The sequence below is a fragment of the Trachurus trachurus genome, assembly GCF_905171665.1.
Source record: "Trachurus trachurus genome assembly, chromosome: 15".
Lineage (NCBI taxonomy): Eukaryota > Metazoa > Chordata > Actinopteri > Carangiformes > Carangidae > Trachurus > Trachurus trachurus.
The window spans coordinates 23,343,855-23,371,710 of record NC_139906.1 but is presented as its reverse complement, the minus strand read 5'-3'; the positions used below and the strand labels follow the sequence as shown (position 1 = coordinate 23,371,710).

The 27,856-nt window shown below is 42.1% G+C and overlaps 2 protein-coding genes across 4 annotated transcripts; one reads left to right on the top strand and one right to left on the bottom strand.

The window, feature by feature from the left end:
• The first annotated feature begins 604 nt into the window (after window positions 1-604).
• On the top strand, window positions 605-5,792 carry gpr137ba (G protein-coupled receptor 137Ba). Of its 2 annotated transcripts, none has more exons than XR_014595995.1 (7): window positions 605-1,293; window positions 2,524-2,573; window positions 2,700-2,922; window positions 3,370-3,516; window positions 4,043-4,297; window positions 4,537-4,658; window positions 4,786-4,812. XR_014595995.1 is itself a non-coding variant. In XM_083988460.1 (7 exons), the coding sequence occupies exons 1-7, from the start codon at window positions 931-933 to the stop codon at window positions 4,898-4,900; spliced, it is 1,149 nt and encodes a 382-aa protein (XP_083844586.1). In that variant the 5' UTR covers window positions 605-930; the 3' UTR covers window positions 4,901-5,792. The 2 variants fall into 2 exon arrangements, 1 of the variants encoding a protein (XP_083844586.1); XM_083988460.1 differs by having other exon boundaries at window positions 4,043-4,171; window positions 4,786-5,792.
• Window positions 5,793-5,916: 124 nt separating this feature from the next.
• Window positions 5,917-27,793, bottom strand: egln1a (egl-9 family hypoxia-inducible factor 1a). 2 transcript variants are annotated; one of them, XM_083988169.1, is made up of 5 exons: window positions 26,777-27,793; window positions 14,216-14,335; window positions 7,462-7,598; window positions 7,310-7,377; window positions 5,917-7,207 (listed from the first exon to the last, which is right to left on the bottom strand). In XM_083988169.1, the coding sequence occupies exons 1-5, from the start codon at window positions 27,491-27,493 to the stop codon at window positions 7,152-7,154; spliced, it is 1,098 nt and encodes a 365-aa protein (XP_083844295.1). In that variant the 5' UTR covers window positions 27,494-27,793; the 3' UTR covers window positions 5,917-7,151. The 2 variants fall into 2 exon arrangements, with proteins under 2 accessions (XP_083844295.1, XP_083844296.1); XM_083988170.1 differs by lacking the exon at window positions 14,216-14,335.
• Window positions 27,794-27,856: the final 63 nt, after the last annotated feature.

Here is a 27,856-nt window from a genome sequence, read left to right as displayed (position 1 = left end):
AATACATTTCATTGCTTTTGGTGTGAAATAGAGGGTTAAATAAATAGCATGAAGTTTAACAAAAAGCTTCATGCAAGTAGCTACATTGTCAATATTTCTAGTTTAGTATCTCAGTTTATATCCAGGCTGATCTGGTGAATCTTCTCAAATAGCCTACTTTTTCTTTCAAGCAATGAAGCACTAATTCAAATGAAATGTAGTAGCCTACTAAAGGGAAGATATATATCAAATTTGCATCATAGCATAGTCTGTGAATTGTATTGCCGAGCTTACATTGGTAGCTATAGTTTATTTTTATGCGGCCTCATTATAGCCAAGTCAGCTCTGGGTGGTGATGATGAATTTGAATGTGATTTTAAATAAACATAGTGAACAGCTCAGAGTTTCTCTCCTGGGAACAGCTCGGCGGTGGGAAGCCCCATCACAGGGTTAAACCATAATACATCCAAGGGTTAAAGGTACAGTAGCGTGCGTCAGCTGATGCGTAGCGTCACGTATGAGCACTAGGGGGAGGGAGAAGGAGAGGGGGGGCTGGTCCTGTCTCCTCTCTCCTGGCTGCAGCTCTCTGCAGCAGCAGCTTCCTGCCGCTGCTGGCCCTGACAAACGCCTCTTTCTCATCACTGATCATGTGCCTCTCTCTCCGGCTGTCTCCGGCTCTGCTGCAGGAAGTTCCTCTCCTCTCCTCTCCCTCTTCCTGACAGCCCTCGCTCACCAGCTTTAGCTACTTCTCTACCGCTACTCGCTTCTCCTCCGCCGCTGCCCCGGCCGTGCGGGACCGACAGGCTGGATCTGTGAGGCCGGACACCGGCGGCGAACACCGGCACAGGCGCTCACCTCTCTCCTCCTCCTCCTCCTCCTCCTCCTCCTCCTCCCCCTCCCCTCCCCTCCCCTCCGCTCCTGCTCCTGCTCCCGGACCAGGGAGAGCAGGTCATGGAGGCCGCGGTGGAGGAGAAGGAGCCGCTGCCTCTCCCCACTCTGAGCCCGGCCGTGCCTCCGTACGTCACCCTGGGCCTGACGGTGGTCTACACCGTCTTCTACTCCCTCCTCTTCATCTTCATCTACGTGCAGCTGTGGCTGGTGCTGCGGTACCGACACAAGCGCTTCAGCTACCAGACCGTGTTCCTGTTCCTGTGCCTGCTGTGGTCGGCCCTGCGCACCGTGCTCTTCTCCTTTTACTTCAAAAACTTTGTGACGGCCAACACTCTGGGGCCTTTTCCCTTCTGGCTGCTCTACTGCTTCCCCGTCTGCCTGCAGTTCTTCACCCTCAGCCTCATGAACCTTTACTTCGCACAGGTGAGTTCACGATAACGTGCAGGTTTGATGCTGCGGCTTTTGCAGGTGCTGCTGACAGCGAGTGTCCTGTAGCTAGGCTACTCTACACTTGCTTCTCTGTAATGTGAGGGAAAGCGTTAGGGTTTGAGTCTGAGGATAGCTGAATTAAAAGTCCTACTACACTGCATACAGCTTCTTTATGCTGGTTTTAATAATACAAAATAAAATTATAAGAGTTGTGTTGCTTCGCTGTGACTGAAGAGCCATGAATCTAGCTCTGGACATAAGGCTGGATTAATTTGATTGTTTATTGATGAATTTTTTAAATATGTTTTTTTTAATAATAAAGTCTAAAACGATTATTAAATAGGAGGAAATATCTAAGGTAGTTTACTCCAGAGCCATAAAACAAAAAACAAAAAACATAGCAGTATTTGTAACAAAGAAGGTGACCAATGCACTCTTGAGGTCCAAAAGTTAAAAAGCCTTTATTAGAAGTGGCTACATAAGTAAATACTGTATGTAGCCACTTCTAATAAAGGCTTTTTCTGGTCATCTTCTTTTTTTGTTGACAGATTGTGACGTGATTACACCTTTAAATATTAATATTTATCCACATACACATAGCCTACATATCACAATCTTGACAATGTATAAAAAACTATACATAAAACCATAACAATGATGTAAATAGTGCTTGAGTCATTTCAGTCATCTAGATTATGGTTAATACAATATGGTAATAGATGATACAGTAGCACTGATTCCTCTGCTGATCCTCTCAGTCACTGTGATTACAGGTGAGATAACTCTCAGTCACTAATAATAACATCATCTGATAGCAGGGGCTGTTAGAGCCGTTCAGTAAATATTACCTGTTGCCATCAGTGTGATTCTCATTCACACCAGCTACACAGTGTGATGCACTGAATCACTTCCTCATCTCCTTACATAATCCAAATATCAAATAATAGCTTCCCTGGCATCTACTTAAAGCTTATTTTTAGCATAATCCTCCAGTGCTGATTTGAGTCACAGTTGACGTGCGTGTTTCAGATGTGGGCCTGCGCTGTGAGACTGCTGTGAGTCTCAAGTTTAAAACTTGTTTCTTTTCTACCGTGAGGTTCCCGTTTCAAAATAATATCTGCGTGTGGTTTCTGAGAAGGACAAGAACACAGAAGTGAGAAGTGGTGACTGAAACAGCACGATGCATTTGCATGATGCAGGATTTTTTTCTTTTCTGTTTCACAGGTTGTTTTCAAGGCAAAGTCCAAATATGCACCAGAGCTTTTAAGATACAGGTAAGACCGGGCTGTGACCTTTAGAAGAGGAACTTTCTGCTGAAATATTATGTTCTTACTAATAATTTGGGATAAAAGCAAAACAATGTGAATGATGTGTTTCTCTGTTTGTATGGTGACCCACAGGCTGCCGCTGTACCTGTTCTTCCTCTTCATCAGCCTGGTGTTTTTAGTGGTGAACTTGGTGTGTGCCCTGCTGGTGAGGATATCCTCCACAGAGACCCACACCGTCGTGCTCGTGAGGGTCGCCATCAATGACTCGCTGTTTGTCCTGTGTGCCATCTCACTCTCGCTCTGTCTTTACAAGATCGCTAAGATGTCACTGGCCAACATCTACCTGGAATCCAAGGTGAGAGATCTATTCTACGTCGTCTACCATCTACGTCCCATGAGGCGCTGAGAGAGACAGACAAAGACAGAGAGAGAGATAATAAAGAGATTGCATGAAATAGGAACTGTGTAGTAATTTTGTAATTGGCATCAGAAGTGTTAGTGCTGAATATAGCACCCCCGTGTGAAGATGCACTTCTTCCAATCACCTCTGCTTTGTACATAGTGATTGTTCCCTAGCAACAGTGTTGCTCTGTGTGCATGACTGGGTGTACCGTCGTGCGCTTACACGTGCAAAACACAGTTGAGTTGGGTCCCACCTGAAACAGAAGATTCCCTGCTTTCAGATATGATTTTCATGTAATTTTCATATCATCGCACAAATTCACTTCTTCTTGAAGATGGATGTAAAGTTAATGCTCTTTATATAATATATTTCTTTTTTTTCTAATTTAACTGTGTACAGGGGACATCAGTGTGCCAGGTGACGGTCATCGGAGCGATTGTCATCCTCCTGTACTCATCCAGGGCCTGCTACAACCTGGTTGTCCTGGGGCTCTCCAATAAGAGCATCAACTCCTTCGACTACGACTGGTACAACGTTTCAGACCAGGTGAGTCAAAGGAGCGGTTTGATGGTTTCATCCAGAATGAGATGAGAAAATACATATAAAGTTAGATCCAGCAGCCAATTATCTTGTAGTATTAAAAAATGGAAACCACCCCACAGTAGCTCAGTTTAAAGGCATAGTTCAACATTTTGGTAATATTCGCCTACTCTCTGCCCCGCGGATCTCAAAACAACATGCATTGATAATTAAAGGTAATGAATGATTCCTATGATTATAGGAATTATGGCAATATGCGAATTTGCAAAAAATGTTGAACCATCCCTTTAACAACACTGGTAAAAAAAGAAGAAGAGTGGAATCAATTTTCTCATCAAACTCTATGTAAATTTTAGTTTTTTTTTTTTTTTACATTTTACCCAAAAAGTCCAACTATTAATAAGTATGTTGATGATTAATATGAAAAGCAGTAGTTGGTGCATTAGAGTCTCTTCCATATCAGGGTAAAATAGTTGGTTGTTGAGACACTGCACAGTCATGTGAATGACTAATGTGTCATGTTTTCTTTCAGGCAGATTTACAGTCGACTCTCGGCGACACAGGCTACATCGTCTTTGGAGTGATCTTGTTTGTGTGGGAGCTGCTACCCACCTCTCTGGTCGTTTTCTTCTTCAGAGTCCGGCAGCCCAACCTAGACAGGGTGAGCCAGCAATTAGCCTGAGCCCGAGCGGGTCCCCAAACCAGGGTCCACCTGGTCACACAATCCTGTCAGGGGTCACGGGATAAATCTGAGGGGTTGTGAGATGATTTAAAAGAAAGCAGTTAAGTTACGTTAAAACACAGTTTTGCCATTTCAACAATCTAAAGTAAAAATCAGCATACAGGTTAGGAACCACTGCCACTCAGCTGTAAACATTTTTGTTTGTTTGTTTTATGCAAGCTGTTTCTATTATTTATCACAGTGATATTTAATGTTTGCTGTGGTGTGTGTGTGTGTGTGTGTGTGTGTGTGTGTGTGTGTGTGTGTGTGTGTGTGTGTGTGTGTGTGTCTGCCTCGTCCTGCAGAGCGGCTCTGGGCTTCCTGGTCATGTCTTCTCCTCCAGAGCTTATTTTTTTGATAACCCACGACGTTACGACAGCGATGACGATCTAGCGTGGAGCGTCATGCCTCAGAATATCCAAGCCAGGTAAAAAAAAAAGAAAAAAAGAAAAGCCAAACAAAGTTTCTGTTGCCCAGACTGTTACCAGAGAAAAAAGGTCAAGAGGTCAAATCACATATGTTAAAACAGGATGTTTGTTTCTGTGTTTGTCCAGTCTGGCTGCTGACAGTTATGAGTGGGGGAGCCAAAGCAGTGGCATCGGTGCCTACATTGGAGGAGACGACAGCTACCACCTCCCCCTTCCTCCAGAGGAGCTCAGCCATTACTGACCGGAGCTCAGTGACTTCTGATGACCTTGGTTTTTTTATTTGTATATTTTTTGCACAGACTGTCTTACTGACCGAGGCACGGAGAGTGGCCCTAAACTTCACACATTCAACTTTTGTACTTTGCCTAGAGAAGAAGAACTAACAGACTTTCCTCTCTGTCGTCATATGAAGGTCCGCTGATGGGACATTAATTTTGCACACTCCTTGTACAAAGTATGATCTAATTTTGACTGTTCTTAAAACAACTTTCATTGTATAGTTTATATTGAATACTGCTTAATATATTTCCTGACCTTTTGTAATATGTACTGTATTACTATTTTAAGTCTAGAAGCATCATAGAGATTGTTTATATAGAGGAGCTACCGTATTCATTTAATTCATATTAAAATGTTTAAACGCTGTGAAAAATGCACTTTATCTATAATATCAGACCCATACTGTAACAATACACAGCCAGTAGCTCGTTCATGTTTTAGAAACCGCTGCACATGGATCCATAAAGGGTAGACAGTTTCACCATTTTTTAAATATATATAAATATATTTTTAAATTGCTCTGCATATACCTCATCAGCACGTGTTCTGTGCAGTGAGTCAAAGATCAGCACATTTGACCATCAACATTTTTGTATTGTTCATTTTTTTATACAAAACTGTGTCGTTTGGGAGAGAAACATAGTAAAAAAAAAAAAGTTAATGCCAAAGCTCAGAGGTGTTTACTCTGACGTAGAGCATTGTTCCTTGACATGATTCCCAAAGTTGTTCCGATCTTTATTTTTCACTCCTCTTTCAGCCCAACCTTGTAAAAATGTCACAATGCAGGATAGGTTTACACAAAACAATTTTCTACAAAATTATTACTCTGTAATAAATTGCTAACTGACCAGTAATAAAGACTACTGTATAATAAACACACTTTGCGGTGCTTTGTCTTTGAACACAAGAGTTAGACAGAGGAACATTTACGAGAACAAAAAGAGCAGCAGGCCACATACATTTATCACTTCTCCCCATTTTATTGATGAGCTGTTTTCAGAGACGGTTGCACTCTAAAAGCACTAGATACATGATGATATTATGTGCCACGGAAAGTTACAGCATGTTTTCACGTTTGGCAAGTTAACTGGTTGTTCATTTACAAAACAGGAAAACTACTCATTGTGTACTTCTGAGACCGAGGTTGAGATTGTGTCTTGAAAGTGTCTGTATAGGTTGTAAAATAATTTGATTTTATTGGAGCGTCAATTTGTTTCTCTGAAGGTAGAAATATAAATTAAATCAAAGGTTGAAAACAAACTGGAAACAAATCAACTTTAGGTCACTTAAAGGTCCTTTACTGGTGGATAGCATCAATTTATCATGATGTGATCATTGCACATGATAATGGTCAAGAAAAAAAAAGGTCTATTGATGGTTGTTCGTGAGCTAAATATGTTTCTCCTTTTCATGATATGGACATGCCTTTTTCCATAGATCCACAAAATACTAGGTGCACTACACAGTAGCTTTCCTACAGGGGGCAGCATGGAGCTACAAATAGAGCAAATGGGAAAAAGGCAAGGCAGCAGAAAAACGGTGTGCCACAACTCTTGTCAACTTGTTCCTAATTCAAAAAGTTGATGTGTAACTGTGAGAGGGGGTCAGGGGAACAGCAAGACCACAAATGACACAGGAAGCATCTACTGTGCTGCAAATGAATGAACTCAAACTAAGACCAATGAGGTTCTGTCAGAAAAAGGGTGTTTTTAATTCAGATTATTCCTCATATTATTGCAAACTGAAGCACATTTTGCCATACAGTAGCTTATAACAGCTGATTCCATGTGAAGAGCATAACACATACGCATAATGCAGAACACTGTACCTTGAAGGAATTAACTGCAAAAACCTATATGCAAAAAGATGCAGATTCTGTCTGAGCTTAATTCCTGTTTGAAGTGATGTTCTGAAAATGTCAGCTATTACATAAATGTTTTCCACCAAAGAGGTGAAAAGACAAAAAAAAAAACACAATCCCTTTCAGTACAATGTCATGACATTCAAGGTCAGCTGGGTTGCCCAGGTTTGCTGAAAATGAAGAGAAAGCACTGTGTATTTGCTTGTTTTGTCTCCTTGAGTACAGACCTTCCACCCACTTAAGCAAGTCTGCTATTTTGCCTTGTAAAACACACACACACACGCTCTCTATAGGCCACTTTCTTAGGACAGAGCACTTAATGGCTGTTTGACGGGAACACGGGGGTTCCCCACTAGCTGGGATCTGATGGTTTCTCGAGTTCAACCTTTACTCCTTTTTCTCCTGCACCTGCACAGGAAACACAAACACACGAGAGATAATGTAACAGAGCACAGAAGGGCTTGCAAAAACAGAAAACAAGGATTGTGTAGCTCGTCCATCAAATCCTACCTGTTAAGTACTTTTCTTTAGCTCTGGCTCGCTCGTCTGCGTCAAAATACCACACTGTGATGGCATACCTGCAAAGACAGGATGAGAGCGGTGAGTTGATACACGACAGAGCATCACCGGAGGGTGGGCAGAGGACGGGCGTGGATACTGACCTGGTGGCGAAGGCGGGCTGAACCTCGTGAGGATTTCGTCTGTCTGACCAGAAAAGCAGCAGACGGTCAAATTTGGGCTCTATGTCAGCAAACTGGGCCTTTCCTTCTGGGAAGATACGAAGAAGGCCACCATGTTCCTGGAAGAGCAACACAAGAAGAAACAACCCCGTTATGTACACAAATCAGGACAAAGCAATAGCAGGAAGTAAAGAGTGACCGGAGGAAGCAAACACCAAGTGAAGCCTCAGCAGTGATCATGTTTCTGGATTTGATTTCTATCATGTACATCCACATTTAAAAAAAAAGGTAAACATTTAGGAAAAGGATACCCTGAAAACTGCAGATATTACTCATAGTTAAAAGACACGAATGTAACCGATATGCGAAGCTTGTTAAATGATCAAAATAGGACGACAATGTTAAAGGAAAAGGGTTGTCCAACTCCAAGGGCTAGGAGGAAAGCTCAGGATAGGAAGCAGCAGTGGGGGACGGCTTTCCTGTGGAGGGATAGGAAGAATAACCCACAGGAAAACTGCTCTGGCTGGATAAAGGACCTGGAGAGTGAAAAAGCAGATTGCTGCAAGCGTGCCGCTTTAACTCTCACACAGCTGATATGATAGGCCCCTCTCTTCACACGCAATCTAGTAGTGCAAAAAGGTTCACACCCTTTGTCAGAGATATAAAGCTATTCCCATTTATACTACTTTGAATGAGGGGGAATGCCGGCGGTGTGAGTGGACTAAAAAAAGCACAATAGGGTCAAAGAAGACAGGAGGAATGGGCTTTTTTCCCTCTCCTGCAGCACATTAGCACCTCAAGAGCCACTGACGTGCGCTGCTTCTAACATTAAGTCAGCAGGCCGACAACTATCTTGTACAAATTAAAGTGAACACATGTCGACTCTCACCTGCAGGACATGACCTTCTGAACTAAAGTGAAGTCCAAACAAAGTAAAACGCTTTGGATGACAGAAACTCTTCTAATCTGTAGTGTGGTTGGTCAGTGTAGCCGTTTGTGCTGCATGCACACATAAATGGAATTATTAAAAAGGTAGGGTGTGGAGGTTTTTGCTCAAAAATAAACACTAGACGCATATAAATGAAATCCGGCTTAATCATCCCCTATGGGTTTCTAGTCCTGTGTGGTGGTGACTGTCAGTATGTTTGCATGACACTTGAAAAAACTAATTATTGCCCTAATCCGACTAAAACTGGACAACTGAAGTGCATGTAAACACATTAGTCCGACTAATATCAGAGTTCTCCAACTCCAATTAAGACACCCAGATAATGCGATTGGAAATCGATTTTTTTCCCAGCATGTATACGCCTTAATCGGACTGAATCTGGACAATGCATGTGTGCATGCTCCACAACAGTAGAGACGGCACAAAGTGGAGCAGAGAAGCTGCCTGAACCCGGCCAAGTAAGGAAAAAAAAAAAAAAGGCGTCTGCGCTGATTTTGTGGATTTCACACAGTGCAACCAGCGAGAGTATATGTTTTATAAATTAAAAAAAAAAGAGAGCAAAAAAGGAAGCCTATGGACCGTCATTTGTATCCTATTCTAAGCCTGAACCCGGCCCAGACCGGCGCGTCTGTTCGTGGACTGAGAATCTATACATAGCTTAAAGCAGAAGTAAGCGATCCGGTCGTTTTGGCTAACTTCTTGTCAGCCGATGGAGTTAGCAGTCCCCGCCCTCGTCCCTACGTCACCACATTCACGCGCATCCCTTGGCTGCACACTGCCGTTCTCTCTCCTCATTGGATAAAGGTTGTAGGATACAAGGAAAGTTTTCTCCTCGGCTTACAGCAGAGCAGAGTGACTGACAGACCCGTGTTTCGGACCAAACACTCTATATAAGTGATTGCTGTCGGAAGATATAACTATTTAAGACTTATATTAACACAAATATTCCGCTTACTTCTGCTTTAATAAGTTGTTTATATTCAGTTTTTTACGAGGTAAAAGTCAACAGGACAGGGGAGCCGTATTAACCCGCTGAAACAACACATATCGCAGCCTGAGGAGGCGGGCACCATCAGTTATTAGATTTTATACAACAGTTAGTTCTGACACTCCATGAGTGCTGATATAGACTAACGAATAGATATTAGTGTTACACCAGTTGTTAACTATCTAAGATTGCGGCAAACTTTGCACCGCAAAGATGTACATACATATTTCCACAAATAACATTTGATCTACATTATGAATGGTCATCAGACTCAGACGAAGGGAAGGAAAGAGGCCTGGATACATCAGCGCAAACCAGGTGTGCTGATATGACATCAGCCGACCTCGACAAATTAGAGAAGAGCAAGCTAATGAAATGAAGCTAATAGCCTACTGTCAGGCAGACAACCTGGGCTCTGAACTGCCTTCAGACGTGGCTGAATCTCGGTCAACTTTCAGTTGGTTAAGAAGACCGAGCTGAACACAGTGTTGAGGCAGTTTTATGGATCAGTCCGAACAACTAAAGGGGAGCTCTACAGCATCAGCAGCTACCTTGGACTTCGAGCTGGATTAAATCGTTATATCAACGAACCTCTGGTTAGTCGTTCATGGAATTTAATGCAGGACCCAGAGTTTATACCAGCTAATAATGTTTTCAAAGGAGTCGTGAAAGAGATCAGAAGGGCAGGGAAGGACAAAAACAACACACCGCCCCCCGATCTCACCTGAAGACCAGCACATCTTAAAATATTCTGCAGCGCTGAGTCCAGACAATCCAAAAGCTTACTGAACAAGGTCCGGTATTATATTCAGTTGCACTTTGGACGCAGGGGCAAAGAGGGGACTCTGGATCTCAAACCTGACTCATTCATCCTTAAATGTGACGACAATGGAGCAAAATATTTCACCATGACATTCAACGAAGAAACAAAAAATCATAAAGACCCACTGGAGAGAGACCGAGAAAACCAGAGGGGCGCTATGTACGAGGAGCGAGGAAATGCTGCCTGTGCAAGGAGACACGTCTTCCACCAACCACAGCCTGAGAGCCACTGCCATACAGAAACTGTCTGATGCGGGACTCGAGGCGAGGGAGATCAGGAAGTGGGCATAGGTGAGATGCTTTAAACAGAAACAAACTACGATGTCAATTTTGATTCATAGATGTCGCAGAACATAAAATACATATCTAAACAAAAACTTGTTTTGTAGATCTGAAAGCTCACTAAAATGTTACTGGAGTGGAGACTATGGAGAGCAGGAAACAATGGAGCAACGTGCTGTTTGAGCTGTTAACTCAGCAGAAACACACATCATGCCACCAAAGTGTCTGTCAACAGACTCTGGTAATTTGCACACAGAGTAGCAAGCTTGTGCGTATGAAATGTTTATGTGTTGCTATAAGCATAGCTTGATTAAGTGCGCACTCACACTAGGCGTTTAAACATATGTACGTGGGAAAGAGGAACAATACATTTTTCTCATATCTGACACCCTATCACACTAAATAAAATCTCACCAAACCTGACACCTCCATGCCCACTGAAAGCACTTTCATAGAAGGAAGTTACATGTATAGCCACAGCACCAGAATCAATATCATTATTAAAGTTGGTTGTGAATCGGTCTTCACATTTTGCGTAGCTTTTGCTGAAAGGAGTAATGACGCTCACAAATCAGGAGCTTTAAACTCGTGAAGATAAAGAGTGCTGTGTGTACTGTATGTGTCTGTATGTCTCTGCAGAATGTGTCAGCTGTGATAGACTGGTGACCTCTCCTTGCCTCTTCCCCATTGCATGCTGGGATGCATTTCCACCCTCTGCAGTGCTGAATACGATAAGCAGTTTAGAAAATGGATGGATACATACTGGTGAGGAAAAAAGGTAACTTACTGCCCTGCACCAACTTAACATACAGGATTTTAATCCACTTTTACTTAGTGCAGTGCGTCTAAAAACACCTGCACTAGAGTCACTCCCTCACCATGGTCCATATTTATTTTTCTTGTTGAAGCATCTCAATGTAAAGCACAAAGCACACTTTGCACAGAATCTCTACAAGTTCAGATTATCTGCAAACCTACAAATTCTTGTGCAAGTTTATATTTCCAGAGGCTGACTCATTTCCTTCCACTTAGATTTTTGCTTGCCTATACATTTTTCTCTCTGCCGATGTGGCTTTCATCTTTTCTAGATGTCACATGGGTGCACAGGAAACATTTAGAACTAGTGAGTGGTCATGCATGCATAACCCAAGTACACAATGTACCAAATGTATGGATGTGTAGGAGGGAAGCAGTGGAAGAGGGATGGTGGTGCTGAAAACCGGGAATAAATAACTGGAACAACTGAACCTCAACATTCCAAAGCCATTTCATTCTCTCATGGAACCCTGGTATCCAGGCAACCGCATTCTACAACTGACAACTCATGACACGCCTAATAAAACAGCCAATCATAGAACAGACTGTAATTATCCACATGCCCAAACCACTTCCAGAGCAGAGCTCATTTACATAATTGGAGCCTAAACATAAAATAAATCATGTAACAGATGGTGTGAGCTAATTAACCTCAGTGCAACCACCGGATCGTCTGTACATTGTCCAAAGTTTCACCTGGAAAAGATGAAGTAAATAAGCAAGAAGAAGAGCGATGGTGTCGAGTAGGTGGTAGGACATACACACTACAGGATACCTAAAACACCGCTACACAACTGGGTCACAGCTCAGGCTCAACCTAATTATCAATCCATGTTTTTGACCGCAACATAAGATGCCCAATATATCCCATAAGGGCCAAATTATTTGTGCCCAATACACAGGTACATCGCTCACAAATGAAACCTACTGTGTGGTCATGGTCTCTGCTAATGTAGGAGGATGAAACTAGTCAACAAAGCACATAAGGAACGTTTGGACAACTGGGTATTTGCACACACGTGATAGAGACAGGTACTCAATGCCTTTACACTGTGGGGTGGAGTATATTTTGTCATTTTAATTGTATTCTGTTATTGAAATGTTCTACCTATGTATATATTTGTACTGTCATTTTCATTAATTTTTCTATCTCAGGATCTTCAGGGATCAAAGCCTCTGATTTCTGATTCTGTGCATTCGTCATACCTTATTGTTTGCTTGATGACAGCTGGAAACAGTCATCCTCTGTTAAGTGGTGCTTATTGCTAGAGGTCGGTCTCATGCGTGGCCTGCATTCGACTACAGACTAGCATCCAGAGGCAAAAGAGTTTCCTGTAATTACGTAATTTTCATATACAGGTCTGGAGGTCAAGTATGTGAGGAAGTCTGGAAGACAATCTCCTGTCTACTTTATGTGTCTTGTCATGTCACCAGCTCCGCAGAGAAGCATCAGAGCCATTCTTCTGCCAGACAGTTGCTGCTTTCTGTTAGGAAGAGTGTTACTGTTACTTCCTGGTGTGCAGCATCCTGTTTATCTGTCTCTATTAGACGTGAGTTCCTTAACCACTTATCTGATGACATTGACTGCTCACCGTGCATGGCGGTGTAGCCAGCTTTTCCCCTATCCGTGCATGTTGTGACCAAACCTGGAGTCTGGCAGGTGTCATCTATGTATAAATAAATTACAGTAGTGGATTTATGTTGTTGTGGCTACTGCAGGTGGTCAGGAATACAAGCTGAATCTTGTGTAGCGTCACATGAACGTTCAAAATGAGGAGAATGCTGCCGGTGTATGAACAGTGTCTGATTTAATGAGATGCTTGGATTTAATGTGGCTTTGTTTTGATTTTCAGTGACAGTGAATTATTTTTTGTAGGCGTTATCAAAGTGAATATATTTGATATTTATGAATATTCCTGCAGTAAAATAAAACCAAATCCAGTATAAAAAGTGTGTCAAGTTACCAAAATAATTTGAAATCTGTGTGATCCGTGCAGCAATTGTTCAAAGATTTGCGTAATTGATCCCCAGAAACATTTTAATCTTATTCTTCTGACACCTCATAAATCAACTTTTATGCGGGAGGAACAATGGATGTGTGGAGGGTAGCATGGGGGTGCTCTTTCTCTCCCCTGATCGGGTGTGGCTGGATTAGCACGATCTCTGTGTTTTAATGGGATTATAAATGGGGAGAGTGGCTGAGCGGCACGTACTGACACGTAACCTCTACTACTGACTGCACGGGAGGTTGCGTGTGAAATACAGCAGGATGGAGGAGGTGACGCCTCCACCGTGGAGACAAGAGCCAGGTTGACTTATCATATGGAGTATGAAGCCCAGACACATGGACTATTGTTCATTTTGTTCTGATGGCCATCAGTGAGAATTTCAAATTAGGGGACAAAAAGGCTATGTAGGAACAAGATAAAAAAATAAAGTTGTATTGTAATGAAATATACTGATTCTCAATATCAAATTTCAATTTGTATATTTGTGTAGGACCTCACAGCATAACACACTGACAACTTGGACAAATTCTGTGGACAGATCCAGGTACGTTTGAAGAGTTTCCTCCATTTCAAAGAACTTGTCACTTCAAATACAGTTTTTTTCCCCCACAAGATGCAGCGGATCTGTTACTGCACCCTCACTTGCTGCTGACATTCTACGTGTTGTTATCGTTAACGCTTGTACTGCGCTTCTAAGTCCTGGAAGAATCACATCTCCAGTATTTATGAGATCAACAGTTCCTTCAGTAATGTTCAAAGACAAGAACAAGCACCAATTTGGCACTGAAGTGTACGTTTTTGTGACATCCCCTGACTCATGGTCTGTCATTTTACAGTTAGCATTATTGCCTCCACACATCACTCACATACCTTGGCATTCCAATCTTTATTAAGGTAATAAATGCACGTGACACATCGCCCATCGCCGTTAGGGTTATCCACATGGCGCACATATCCCGTCCCATTTCCAGGGTAACATGCCACCATTGCCTGGAGACGAGAAGAAGATGAAAAAGCATGATTAGTAAAAAAAAAAAGAAAAAAAAAAAAGATATGTGGTGACGAAAGCCTCATATGTGTCAATGAACAACAGAGGTACTGTCTGAACACAAAGAAGGAAGAGTCATGGTTGCATTAAAGTTGTGTATCAAAATGGCTCACCATGTGTTAACTGTAAGACCTGATTTTGTCAAAGTGAGTCAAACCCTTTGATAGAAAATTATCTCCCCTATCCCCTATGTATGATAATTTACTTAAAGGGATAGTTCAACATTTTTGAAAATTGGCCCATCGCCATGATCCCCCTAGTAATAGCAGTAGGTTCGTTACCTTTAATTGTTGGTCCAAGCTGCTTTTAGATCGGGGGAGAAGAATACCGAGCGGCGCAGCTACACTACGGAGGCTAATGGAATTTCTTGGTTTTGCTCATCAAACTCAGCAAATACACAACCAAAAAACTCAAAAACGCTGTGGTGGACAAGTTGTGACCTGCACATTCACCACGCTATGAGATAATAGCGGAAAGTTGCGAGATGGAGTTGTTTTAGAGGCAAAGTCGGACTTTACACTCTAGACGGCTGCTCGGCGGAGTGATTTCAAAAGCGCCTGTTTACTGCAGATACGTCCGTATACTACGGCACTGGCTGAGGTGCGCACACTGTGTCCCTCCGACCAGTGGTTCACTGAAGAAAGTAGTTCCGAGTATTTGCTTCACTTCTCTTAACTTTCCGCTATTATCTCATAGCGTGGTAAATGTGCAGGTCACAACTTGTCCACCACAGCGTTTTTGAGTTTTTTGGTTGTGTATTTGCTGAGTTTGATGAGCAAAACCAAGAAATTCCATTAGCCTCCGTAGTGTAGCTGCGCCGCTCGGTATTCTTCTCCCCCGATCTAAAAGCAGCTTGGACCAACAATTAAAGGTAACGAACCTACTGCTATTACTAGGGGGATCATGGCGATGGGCCAATTTTCAAAAATGTTGAACTATCCCTTTAAGTTGACTCTGCTGTCCATATTATATCATTTTAGGATATTTATTGCTCTGTATGTGTGTTTTTGTCTATTTTGTCTTGTAAGCTGCTGGACGACTTGAATTTCCCTCCAGGGGGATGAATAAAGTATTTTTCTATTCTATTCTATTCAAATCCTCTCCCTGTTATATTATGTTATGTGTCTTGTGCCCAGTTGGTGCATGCGTTACTAAGAGAAAATGAAATAAAAAAAAGAAAAGTTGTGTGTGTCAGTGCGAATGCCCATGCTGGTGCAGATCACTCAGTCAGAAGTGGGACCGGCGAAGCAGCTCAGCTTGCCTTTGTTGGCTTGTGACGCGGACGCATCAAACTTGGCACAGCCGCATCGTATTGTCTTTACCTCACCTGCACCAAGACTGACACAAGCACTGACTGCTTACAACCCAGCTGCCTCATTATAAACTTTAAACTAGCGAGAAAATAAACCGGAGATATCGTGCTGCACATCAACTTCCCCTTGCCTTTTCCTGCTCTATTAAGACTTGCATGATCTGCTTGGGTGTTGGCAGTGAACCCCTATGAGCTCTTGTAAACGTCTTGGTGTAAACAGCGAGCAAACGCAGTCATACAACACAGAAAGTCCCTCAGGAATAAGGCACACAAGCACGCACACAGACGCACGTGTGACAGAAACATTAGACTTTTCCTCAGAAACGAGACCTCCATGGAAAACTCCATGGTGTAAATATTGAAGGGGAAAAACATCCCTCTGTCTTCATCGTCTTAAAACGGAGTTCTTACACTGCCTGCAATATCACGTTGCATGCAGAGGAGCAGAGGTGAGTGGTGAACGTGCGCAAACACAGAGGGCAGATTGAGCCCTCATGCACCGTGTCTAAGCAGTGATATGACAAACAAAAGGCAAGTTCCTCCACATTCTTTCATGCACTTGGATCAACATAAACCATAGCAACATTATTATAAACAATCAGAGCAGACTAAACTTCTTCACTTGGTCCAGCGCCAAGCGAAATAATGTCACTTTCAATGTTTGAATCATGGAATATGATCTTGTCTGCAGAGGAGCAACACAACATGTTGTATATCAAAATATTTGGATTTTAATAATTTGAACATAAGAGTAAGGAAGCCTTTCTGCTACTGCTGTTAGGAGCTGTCAACAACGGCAATGTTCAGAGAAGGAGGAGGGGAAAAAACAAAAAAACATTCGCACGCACACACGTATGAACCTTATTTTCCTGCGCATCTGACCGTAGTTGCTTGCGTCAAGCCACATTGTGCTCACATCTTTTGAGTGATGCAGGCTCCCACTGGAATGCACAGTATCAGGGCCTTCAAAGCCAAAAGACAACAAAACTCCAACATAAAGATGAGGGGGTGGGGAGTGGGGCTGCACGAACTGACGCAACTACTTTATCGATTTCACACAAAAAAAAAAGAAAAAAGAAAGAAAGAAAAACAAGAAGAAGAAAGGCTACTAGGAATCAAGGTGGCGTGCGGTGGTGAGTGGTGTGCAAAGTGACAAAAGACTTCCTGTCAGTAAGGTGCTATACAGTAAGCTTTTGTGTGTGTGTGCGTGTGTAAAAAGAGACGGAGAGAGAGAGAAAGAGGGAGAGGGGCACAGACAGAGAAAGCAGAGGGGTGGGCTGGAGCGGAGGAGAAGAGTGAACTGCTGTAAACTTTGACTCCTGGCCTCCCTCCAGAGGGAGCAGTATTTTAATGGTTGTGCTACGTGCAGAGCGTGAGCCTTATCCTCGGCTGTGTCACCCCTCCCACCCTCGACTGCTCTGCTCACGCTGCAAGGCTGGGGATGGGTAAACAGGCGCTGCTAGGAAAAGTGTGCGTTTGCGTGGATTCGGATGTGTGAGGGTGGGGCGTGTGTGCGGAGGCTCGCTGAAGGTGTGAGAGCTTCGGCGCTTGGGCAAAAAGCCCAGACGCAGCAGTTTTTTTTGCCTTTCGCTGACTTCAACTGGACAGCTGTGGAAACTTTATGAGGCGCAATCCACTGTGGGAAAGGTTCAGGTTTTTTATACCTGAGCGCGTCGTGCAAGGTAGAGTTGTTAAAGTTAACAAAAGTCAGCTTGCACTACTCAGAAACTTAACAGAATGGATTAAATTAGTAATATTAAAATGCAGGATTTCACAAATAATTACTTTGTTGGAAACAAATGAGCTGTAAAATCCAGAATAAAGCAGGCATTTAACATACGTCACTGACAACGCACAGAAAACAGGGAGCACACTGCTCACTCATTATCCATGAAACACATGGAGCTGAAGTGCAGATCATTTGGGGTCTGTAAATGCCAACCTTGTATGAAGAGCTGTTAAACTCCTGTTTGCCTTTCATGTGATCTGGTCATGAGGACACAAGCGAGCTGAAGCACGGCAGAAGAGACAGGATTTTAAATCACATCCTCAGCCAGAGAAACATGGACGGCATGAGGCAAAAATCTTGATGAAAGGTGCAGCATGCAGCAGTGACAGTGACCCCATCAGAGTGCAGCAGTTCATGTCTGAAACTCTCTGATTTTCTTCAATAAAGAAACATAACTACTCAGTATCCACATATTCATGTTTATCCCCTGTATCCTCTTCCTCTCACAGCGACTCTACAACCTAAATGCATCATGGCATCATGATATAGGCCTAGTTCTGACAAAACTTGACGTTGTAAAGTTACAACCTCAACAAACTACCAGCATCAAGGAACTCATTCATTCTCATTCATCCAGGATTTTATTCCTGGCTATCTTCACCTCTGACCTTTATCCCTAATTGAGCTTCCTTTCTTCTCCGCCAGTTATTCTTCCGCGTTCCTTGGTGGCCCTCATTAGGAGGTTGACCTCGTTCGCCATGTCGTTTGTTTACATTCCACCGGCACGCCGTCAGAGGCTGACTGGCATTTAGACAACAAGTGAACAAGAGAAAAGTAGAGGTCACTGAAACAGCTTTCAGAGGCCTTCAATAAGGCCGAATGAAAGGAGAACCACTAAAACTAATTAACACAGACACCAACGATCTGCATCTATGTGCGAGCCGCTGCATCAGTGATCAAACAATATCTGGAGCGCTGTGTTGATTTCCACAGCTGACTCTGCCAACGCAACAGCAAAAACCCGTTTCAACTGAGGAAGTTTTAAAAAAAATATTCCTCAGATTTAAAACATTGAAGCTGGTTGTGCATGAACCATTTCAGTTTCATTAATATTTGTACTAATTTTATAAAAAATATTAATATTTTGACATCACTGCTGATGTAAGTTACAACTAAATTCATTATAATATAATATTCTTGGACAAAATCAGTTATTGTTCTAAATCTATAATAATTCAATATATTACTAATTCAATAAAGCATTTTACTTAATACTAAGAGTTATTGTACTAGGAGACCGTATGCAGCCTGTATGGTCTGGTCTGCACAGAGGATTCCTCTGTGTGGAACAGAGCGATCTGCTCCATACAGGCCGCGTGCTGCTGTTTATTTTTTTTCCTCAGTCTCAATTTGTCCCAGACATCTGCAAATAAAACCAAATAAATCAAGCTTGAACTAGATGGGATGTGACCTGGAGAGACAAGCCAACATTGTTTATGAATTACACTACTAACTACTGATTTATTGTAGACTAATGTGCCTCTAAACTCTGTATTTGTAGTTCACTTCAAAGATATGACTGTTCAGTTGTTTCCACTGCAATATTACTGTAAGCCAAATACTAAGTAAATCCAAATGGAAAACGAGCGCTTCAATTTAATTCCTTAAAAAAGTTTCTTGAGGGGTTATTAACTTACTGTAGAGACGTTAAAGTGATTTCTCTATATATTCAACGTTGGCATTGTAAATGCAAATTCAGTGGAGCTACTGAAAAAGAAACTACTGTTAAAAAAGAAACTACTGTTAAAATTAACTGAACATCAAAACATGGCTTGACTTTTAATTCTGCTTTCCTAGTGCCCCATGTTTTTTTGTTTTTGTTTTTCTTTTCTTTTCCCTTTTTAGTGTTTACTTGAACTTAATTCATCTGTTCTCTTCTTTTGTCTCGCTTTCTTTTCTCACCTCTTTTTCGTTTATTTATTTATTTAGTGCTGTTATCATCACTACTACTTTTATTTTTACTACCAACATCTTCCCTGTTTTTTTTTCATCTTTTTCCTTCCTTTCTTTTTTAATTTTATTTTCTATCTATACCTTGTACAAGGTATGCGATTATTATTTCTTGACTGTGCTTCAATTATGTGTTAGATCAAGGTGAGGTCATGTTATAGCCTAAGCCTTTCAGGTTTCAGACCTCACCTGCACATTTATTTTTCATATCTTTCTTACTAGTAAGAGAGATAAGTAAATGTTTTGTTTTATTTTTTATGTGCAAATAAAAAAAGAAAAAAAAGAAAAAGAAAAAAAGAGAATATTTAATCTAAAAATTGAAACTGAAACTAATTTAAATTTGAATTGCAAATATGTTTGTCATGCAATGTCTATGTAACAACTTCTATGGAAAGAAAAAATGGAAAAGCATGAACTGACACTTCAGTGGAAGAAGCGGCAGGAGAAAATGCAGGCAACAGCAGGCAACAGCATGGAGTAGTGACGCCTTCACACAGCTTGTGTTTTAAATGCTAACTGAGACTGGCACTTAAGGATTTCTATCCTGTGCCCAAAATGTAAAACTCTACCATATGTTTACAGTTTTATGGGGAAGAAAAATGCGTGTGAATGATTGTGAAGAGTCGAGAGAGCGGCGCAGTGTTTTGGCTTCACGGCAGCATTTGTGGTACACTTGAGGTTTTATGCAACTGCCACAGAATCATAAATAATGAAAAATCAAACGGACAAATAAAGCTCTGCCAAGGCACGTACAAGTAAAGAACAGCACTGTTGTTGTTCATGTGGGCGAAGAGGAATTTGATCAGCCAGAAAGGGCAAAGCTTCAAAACCTTTTTTTTTTTTAAAGCCACGCTTTTCAACACCTATTGGGAATAATATTTCTGCAGGAAGAGAGAAATGAAATGTGAGAATTCATTCACTGTAAGTGGAAAGAAATAAGAAATGCAGTACTTGCCATTTGTACTTTGCTTTCTACTCTTTTGATTTTTGTTATTTGATACAACAATATGTATAGTATAGACTGCATATAAATATTCTGAACATCATGTCTGAGCACAGAGATCTCCCTGCTCTCTATTCAACCTGGCACTTCACCACCTGAAGCCGCCAGTCAAACAATAAGTGGTAAATGGATCAAATTTCTACATAAGCTTTTAACCTATATAGCACTTTGTCTCACAATAACCCCTACACACACTGACAGCGGTGCAAGGCAGTGCTATGCAAGGCTGCAGTCATCGGGACGAGTGTCTGCAGGAACAATAAAACACAGACGGGAAGGATCAAACCAGCAAACGGCAGCTCCGACTCACTCCAGCTCTCAGTTGTTTCTGAGGAATCTGAATCAATGTCATACAAAATAAGTTGTTTAGTGGACCTTTGTGAATCATAAAGAATTTAGTGAGGACACATATCATAAATATTTTACAGTAAAGCCTAGCTATAAAGAACATTTATCTAGAAAAAAAAATCTCTTGAAAGGTCCCTTATGGGGCGGTGCGTGGCGGTTAAAGCGGCCGCCCCATGTAGAGGCTACAGTCCTCAACGCAGGCGTCCCTGGTTCGAATCCCGCGTCGGGCAGACCTTTCCTACATGTCATTCCCCCTCTCTCTGCCTCCCCCTTTCCTGTCTATCTCACTATGTGCTATCTAATAAAAAGGCAAAAACGCCAAAAAATATACTTAAAAAGAAAAAAAAAAGAAAGGTCCCTTACTTTTAAATTTGCTGGTACTAAGTACTGATATCAATTTATAGATATATTTATGTTTTGAAGTACTTAAACCATCACATTGTAGATTTACATCTCTTCTCTCAGGCGTCTTTCTAAAACACTGGTCACGACAGATGAGTGGGCCTGGGTGGGTTTGAGTACAGACCGCTCTGTTGTGACATCGCAAAGTCCAGTGGTTTTAAGGCTCAGTGTCTGAATACAGGCTGTGTGCATTTCTCTGTGGATTGAGCACTTTGATACTTTCACTCTATCAATATAAAACCTGCACATGGACATGTCACTGTATACAATATGGGACCTTTGTCGAGGCGGCCAGGCGACTGAGATATACCGGTACTCAGCTGTAAGCTATACTGCTCATCTTTTGAGGGGCACAGGGAAGCAGCAACCAGGGGCATTTATCTGCGGATAGTGTTTTTTTTTTCCAATATAAATGTTCATGTAATACATGCTTTATTTTATTATAATGATAGAAAACATAAATAATATATAAATAAAACATAAATGCCAGCCATTAGTTATTGAAACACATTTTGCCATCTTTAAATTGTTTTGACTACCTGTTCAGTCTACAATAAACATAAAAAAAAAGAGATGGTAAAGTTAACTTTGGAATTTTTAGTTTTATCTGTAAATCAGTGGATCACTGTTTTTCAAAATTGTTAATTCATTTTCTGACGCTCAACTAAGTGATGATCATTTCAGTAGGGCGAGGGGAACACTGCATATCTCCAAAATCAGGCAGGTTTCCAGGATGCCAAGTAGCCTACTCATTTTAATGTAACAATTGCCGATGAGAACCGGTGTCAAAAAGGGAAAAAGGAGGGGAAAAAAATCGATCACGGACTTTCATGATCGATTACCATGGCAACGAACAAAGCTTCGAAGCTTCAAATTTTTGGGTCAGCCCTACATTTCAGTCCCACTACATAGCTGATGGAGGATTCCCCACAAATTGTTCACCACTATGAAAGAGTAGGGATGGTCAAAAGAGACGTGTGAAACAACTTCCACCCTGCTCATAAGTTAGAAGGCTGATTGCACTGATCACTGTCAGGATATCGGTTCAACGGCGCATCGGTCCACGCATGAACTCGGGTGGAGCGAGAAAGAAAAAGCTGTGAGGGGTCTGCTCACTTCACAGAACAGATACTTATCCAAACACAAGTACAAACAGTTAGGATGGAGACCTTGTAGCACAGGGGAGTGTGGGAACCAAGACAGTTTGGTCGCTGGCCCAGGATAGCTCAGTGTTTTATCTGTCAGACTGTGGTCCTGCCTGCAGAGGAAATCCCTGTTTAAAGTAATGGCCTAGTTTACTCTTTTCTTCTTTACTCTAGGCTGTGAACAATAGAGGGACATATACAGCAGGGGGGCAGCCCTTCACTCTCAACATGTTGCAGCGGAAACACAAGAACAGTTTCTCTTATCATTACGCAAATGCTCTAAGGGGGATGTGTACAGGGGTCGCGCCATGTAGATCTCAGCGCACGCTCTCGTTGACAAAGGATACACGCTGCTCGACGCTTCATTTGGATAAACTTTCTGCGCAGATACGCTTGCATGATTCTACAGACATATGTACCCCAGAGAGTCAGAATTAGAGAGTATCAGCTCATCTTTCAAACCGTCATGCCATCAGTCAGGAGGTGTTATATCCAGAGATAACACGCAGATATCGGGAGTGCCCTGTCTGCTCTGTGCAGTAACTTCTTAGCGACTGCTCGGCCTGACTGACTGGATCTATCTGTGTCCGGGTGAGAGCCAAGTGAGCTCACTCTGTAATTGGATCAGTCACTGATACTTTCTTGTTGCCAGAGGTGGAAGATTGAGCACAGCGAGAAATATTAGGTGAAAAAAAACCAAAAAAAACCACTGAGTCAAACTCTTATCAAATTCTATCATTGAAGGTTCTCAAATGATTCTAAAAGAAAACGTATTACTTATATGCTCTGTGATTTATCAATTTAAATTGATTGAATACATCAATTATACTGGGGAATTATTTTTAAAATATTTCAGTTCAAATTACTTTTGGCAGATGAATGAATGAATACATAATTAACAGACTTTAAAGTTCAATGTCAACCTTGATGTTTTTGGACAAAACACTTATTCGGGAAAGGATACTATCTGTGGCAGTAGGATAATGTAGTCCGTTTGAAAGTACATTCACAGTAACTTTGGCAAAGAGAGGAAAAACTTAATTATATTAACCACAATGGTAGTATTGACAAAATAAAACGGTTGATTTAGTACAGAGAAGTATATTACACATTTTGACACAGACTGGTTTCTTAATGGCCTTTTGGAACGACCAGCATGATAAAAATTATTAACTCAATTTTTCCACACCAGAAAGCTGTTGTGCGGCCTGGATTGCATTATATTGTTATCAGTCCTGTGCGTATAGAGTTATCAGAGTGGCTTCACGTACGGCAACATAACGGCATAAATGCTGGTACAGTGTGAAATGCAGCCGTGGTTTAGTAAATTACTGCAGAAAATATGCGGGTCTAACTAACGCAGAGAGGAGAGAACGAGACAACTGTGTTGCTTTTTACATGTGCTCTGATGAAACTCTACTGACATCAGAGAGCATTCAACATGCTGGAGCTGCAGAGAAACAAACACGTCCTGCTGCCTGCGACGTCTCACAATGTTATCAAGTGAAAAAGGGGAAATGGGAACAATGACATTAAATAACTATTTAGGCAAAATCTTTTTCCTCTATCTTTCTCAATGTGAATTGTGCTTACATTGTGTTGTATCCCTTTGAGCCAGTGATACTGGCAGCCTTCCATATATGCAAGTCATGCTGATTTTCGCTGGTCACAGTCCAGACGTGTGTTTGCCAAGGCAACTAGGGCAGTAGGTGAGGAAGTCAAGTTCTGAACAGTGTTTGACTCAGTGGCCAGCTGCGTGGATTAACAGCACAACCAGAAATAATGTGACTTGTGAAAAAATTATACATGTCCTTTAAGAGTAAACTGGGGGGGGGGGGGACCTAACTGAACAGGACGAGCAGCCTGAATTAACGGCACACGGCAATCATTCAGAGCCATGTGCCAGCATGGAAAATCAAGTATCAGAATAAAGCAAAGAGCACAGAAATCAGCCCAGTGTGAACTCCTTCACTGATAGATCCTTTAAATGTCAAGTACTGTGATAGTAGAATAGTTACAGTGGCAAATATAAAACAGTGAGGACCTTAAGTGGGCTTATCGTAGTGTTCAGTTCAGGAGTATCCCTTTTTCAGATAATCCTAATCTGTTAGTCTTTGATTTAACTCTGTTCTGTGAGCATGTCCCACAGTCAAAGATCTGTCTACTCCATATATCCCATTTCTAACATCTTTAACATCAAGTAAATACAAAAAGAAAAGCGAAAACAAAAACTGTAAATAAATGAACATTAGACAAATAAAATATCTATTTTAAATTCCTCAAAATCCTTGTTAGGCGATGTATTTGTTTTATTGGACAAGGTAAGATTCAGATGGATGTAGCTAATAAAGTGGGTTGCACTTCAAAAAGAGTCCTGAAAAGTGACTAAGCAGAACACACTTTAGAGTATTTTTCCCAGGAGAGGAAGAAGAGGGGGGAGGCTGGAAGGAGATCATCTCCTCCAGGGTCAGTCTAATGCCACAAGGTCATAATGACCAGATCTGGTTAAAAGAAGAGTTGTAGGTCACACGCAATCCCAAACAGCTGAGCTGGAACAAGTTTGACATTGTTTTTGGATGACATAGTCTGCTTTTTCTTTTTCTTATCGTGCACAGCAGTTACAAAAAAAAAAAGAGACGGTTAGAGATGACTAAAAAGATGATCGGACGACTTCTTAAATGACGACTCATTGACAACTAAGAACTGGCCTGTAAGCATGACTCCTCATTAAAAGTAATTTACTTATGAAACACACCTCTGTGGAACAGAAGCTGCCCACAGTTTCCTCGGCTCCACAACAATAACCCTGAAACACCCACGACTTCTCAACACAGGAGTGCTCTAACTAACTGTGTCTTTTTGAGTTACTGAACCAAATTTATCACAGTTGCAAAATACTTTTACCCTGCCACCACACGACAGCCAGGTCAAAAATCACAGTCAGCCACAGAACAGCTCTTTCCTGTAGATGATTCAGCAGCGCAGTTGGACTTCATCCTGCCAGAGTTTGGTTACGTTTATCCCACTGTTTGCCATCTGGTTGAAAACATCCCGTATTACTATTGCAAGGATAAATGCATTGATGTGTCGTGTTGTGCATTTTTTTTGACAAGATATCCTCCATGTTTTTGTTAATGATTTAAGCAGCAGCACGTCTACTGGAGCTGCATGTTACGGAGGAGAACATACGGTGTGTCTCACTGTCTTGTCTGTGCGTGCTGCAAGTATATCGGGTGAAAGTTTACTGGACCCTACTGTAGCTAAAACTAATGGGTTGAATCTATAAAGCTGAAACAATATGTCCATCAATATTGACTAAAATTATTCTAATTAATGAAACTGTTTTGATAATTGAATAATCAAGTTATTTCTAAGTGGAAATGCTGAAGAGCTGCCGAGCTACTGAGCTGCAGTTTCTCTGTTGTGAGGATTTGGTATCCTTGTGATCCTTGGACTGTACAGTTTTTTGGACAAAAACAATCTGAAGAAATCAATTTGAGGATTCAGAGAAATGTTACATTTTCTTCCACAGTTTCTAACATTTTATAGATGAAAACTTTATAGACCAATTGCATGAGAAACTTATTGGTGACAGTTGCCCAAAAGCACAGCAATAAACTTGATGAATATTACAATGCTTGGATTTTGTTCAGCGATATGCTGACTCAACTTTATGGTCATGTTGGAGATCGTACTATCGGTTACAGGCTGCACAGGATTATATTGAGAAATGACTTCAGTGAGTTGTCCATCTCTGGTTTAAATCAAGGATGGATTAATATTAGAAAACATTTCTCAAACTACAACCCTTTAAATAACCAAACATCTGAACTGACACTGACATGAAGAGTGGCTTCAAAATGTGAAAATTAAAAAAAAAAAAAGTATTTTGTAACAGTCTCTTGGTGGAGGGTCTAGTTCCTGCTTTAGTCTCGTCTGAATATGATGCGTTTGTTATGGAAAATTATTTACTTTCACATTAGAATTGAGAAACGCAGACAGAAAAGGCTATGCATTGAGAAAATAATCTACCTTTCTGACTCAGGGCATTAACCACACTTTAACCTGGAGTTAGGGGGGGACTTACAGCCTCTTACACTTAAAGCAGGGTATTATTAGAAAACACATGAGCAGATATTGAAAGAAAGGTGCAGTGAAGACACAGAGCATGTGTCTGAAATCACCGGTTATGACCAGCCTGGTTGTGACTTCTGCAGCATGCTGTAAGGGGGCAGAGATACATGCACACACTGTTTATGTGGTCCCACTGCTGACCCCAGGTCTGGCCTTTTTCTTAAGATCTACCTAGTTGTGTGACAGGTGTAAACCAGCAGACCAATGGGGCTCCGGCTCCTCAGGGACACCACGAAAAACAATAATAAACAACGTTTCTCAGACTCGTGTTTGTGTGTCTCTACCTGCCGTGATACTTACTTTTGTCCTTCCATTTATTGTGTAGTTTCCCAGTTTGCCGTTACAATGTCTGATCAGGTCGTCCATGCGACTCATTAGAAAGCGGATCTTCTCGCAGCCGGCTTCCATCCCCTCTATCCACGTGATTTTGTCGCCGCGGATGTCTTTGGTCGAGTCGCTTTTTTGACTGACCAACTGACCGTCTGTGAACCTGCCCGTTTTGTGAAGGGCCTTGACATTGTCCAAAACACCCAGCCCAGTCTCTACTCCTAGAAAGTTGTCCACCACACAGATGCCATGCTTGTTCATACACGAGACTATGTACTCCGTGGTAAGTTTCTGTGGCGGAGAGCCGGTTTGTCCGTTAGGTGTGGCGGTGTTGTTTGGACCGTCGTCCCCCGGTCCACCCACTGCTGTTTCTGTGTCTGTGGTGGTTTTTGGTAGAGATTCACTATCCGGCTGCCCGGGGCTTTTCTTCTCTTGGTTTTTCTCCGGTGCCTTGTCGTCCCGCTCCGTCGACGGAGCCCGCTCGGGCTTCTGTTTGGGAAGCTGCGCCTTGTCCGACTCCTTACAGATCAGCTTGTGTTTCTTCCAGTCCTGTTTCTGGTGCTCCTTGCTGCAGTAGAAGGAGTTCCGGCACCTACCGCACTTCAGCAGGTTCTCCATTTTCCCACAAAGTTCACAGTATTGTCGGTCTCGGTCCAGGTCGCCCTGGTCTTTCTCCATGTTTGTGGCCATCACCGGGTGCACTGCGCCTTTAAGTCCGATCCTTCACACGCGTACTGCTAACCGACAACTTTGGAAACGAGCCGCTGCCTCTGCCACGCTACACCGAGCCAAACGGAGAAGTAACACTCAAAACCTCGCCATTTTCTCACAGCTAGTCCCTCGTCACATCTTGTATCAGTGGAATAGTACGACAGCGGGAACCCTGGGCCGGACATTTCGGGCTGGGTCGAGGTCTTCAGGAGGCATTTCTGCTGGCTAACGGTTAGTCCGAGGGTCGTGCATGGCGCCGCTCAGTGTGTGTTCAGCCTATCTGTGACCCAGCCCACTCTGACGTCAGACCACAAGCACCGCCCCCCGCCGGCGCTGCGTTCG

What these genes read in the sequence shown, in the direction of transcription:
- egln1a (XM_083988169.1), bottom strand. Translation starts at nt 27,493, where the DNA reads ATGGCCACAAACATGGAGAAAGACCAGGGCGACCTGGACCGAGACCGA. An exon ending in CAATAAATGGAAGGACAAAA is followed by an intron (nt 14,336 to 26,776) that starts GTAAGTATCACG and finishes TCTCGTCTCCAG; the next exon opens with GCAATGGTGGCATGTTACCC. An exon ending in ATAAAGATTGGAATGCCAAG is followed by an intron (nt 7,599 to 14,215) that starts GTATGTGAGTGA and finishes TTGCTCTTCCAG; the next exon opens with GAACATGGTGGCCTTCTTCG.
- gpr137ba (XM_083988460.1), top strand. Translation starts at nt 931, where the DNA reads ATGGAGGCCGCGGTGGAGGAGAAGGAGCCGCTGCCTCTCCCCACTCTG. An exon ending in ACATCTACCTGGAATCCAAG is followed by an intron (nt 2,923 to 3,369) that starts GTGAGAGATCTA and finishes AACTGTGTACAG; the next exon opens with GGGACATCAGTGTGCCAGGT. An exon ending in CCTCAGAATATCCAAGCCAG is followed by an intron (nt 4,659 to 4,785) that starts GTAAAAAAAAAA and finishes GTGTTTGTCCAG; the next exon opens with TCTGGCTGCTGACAGTTATG.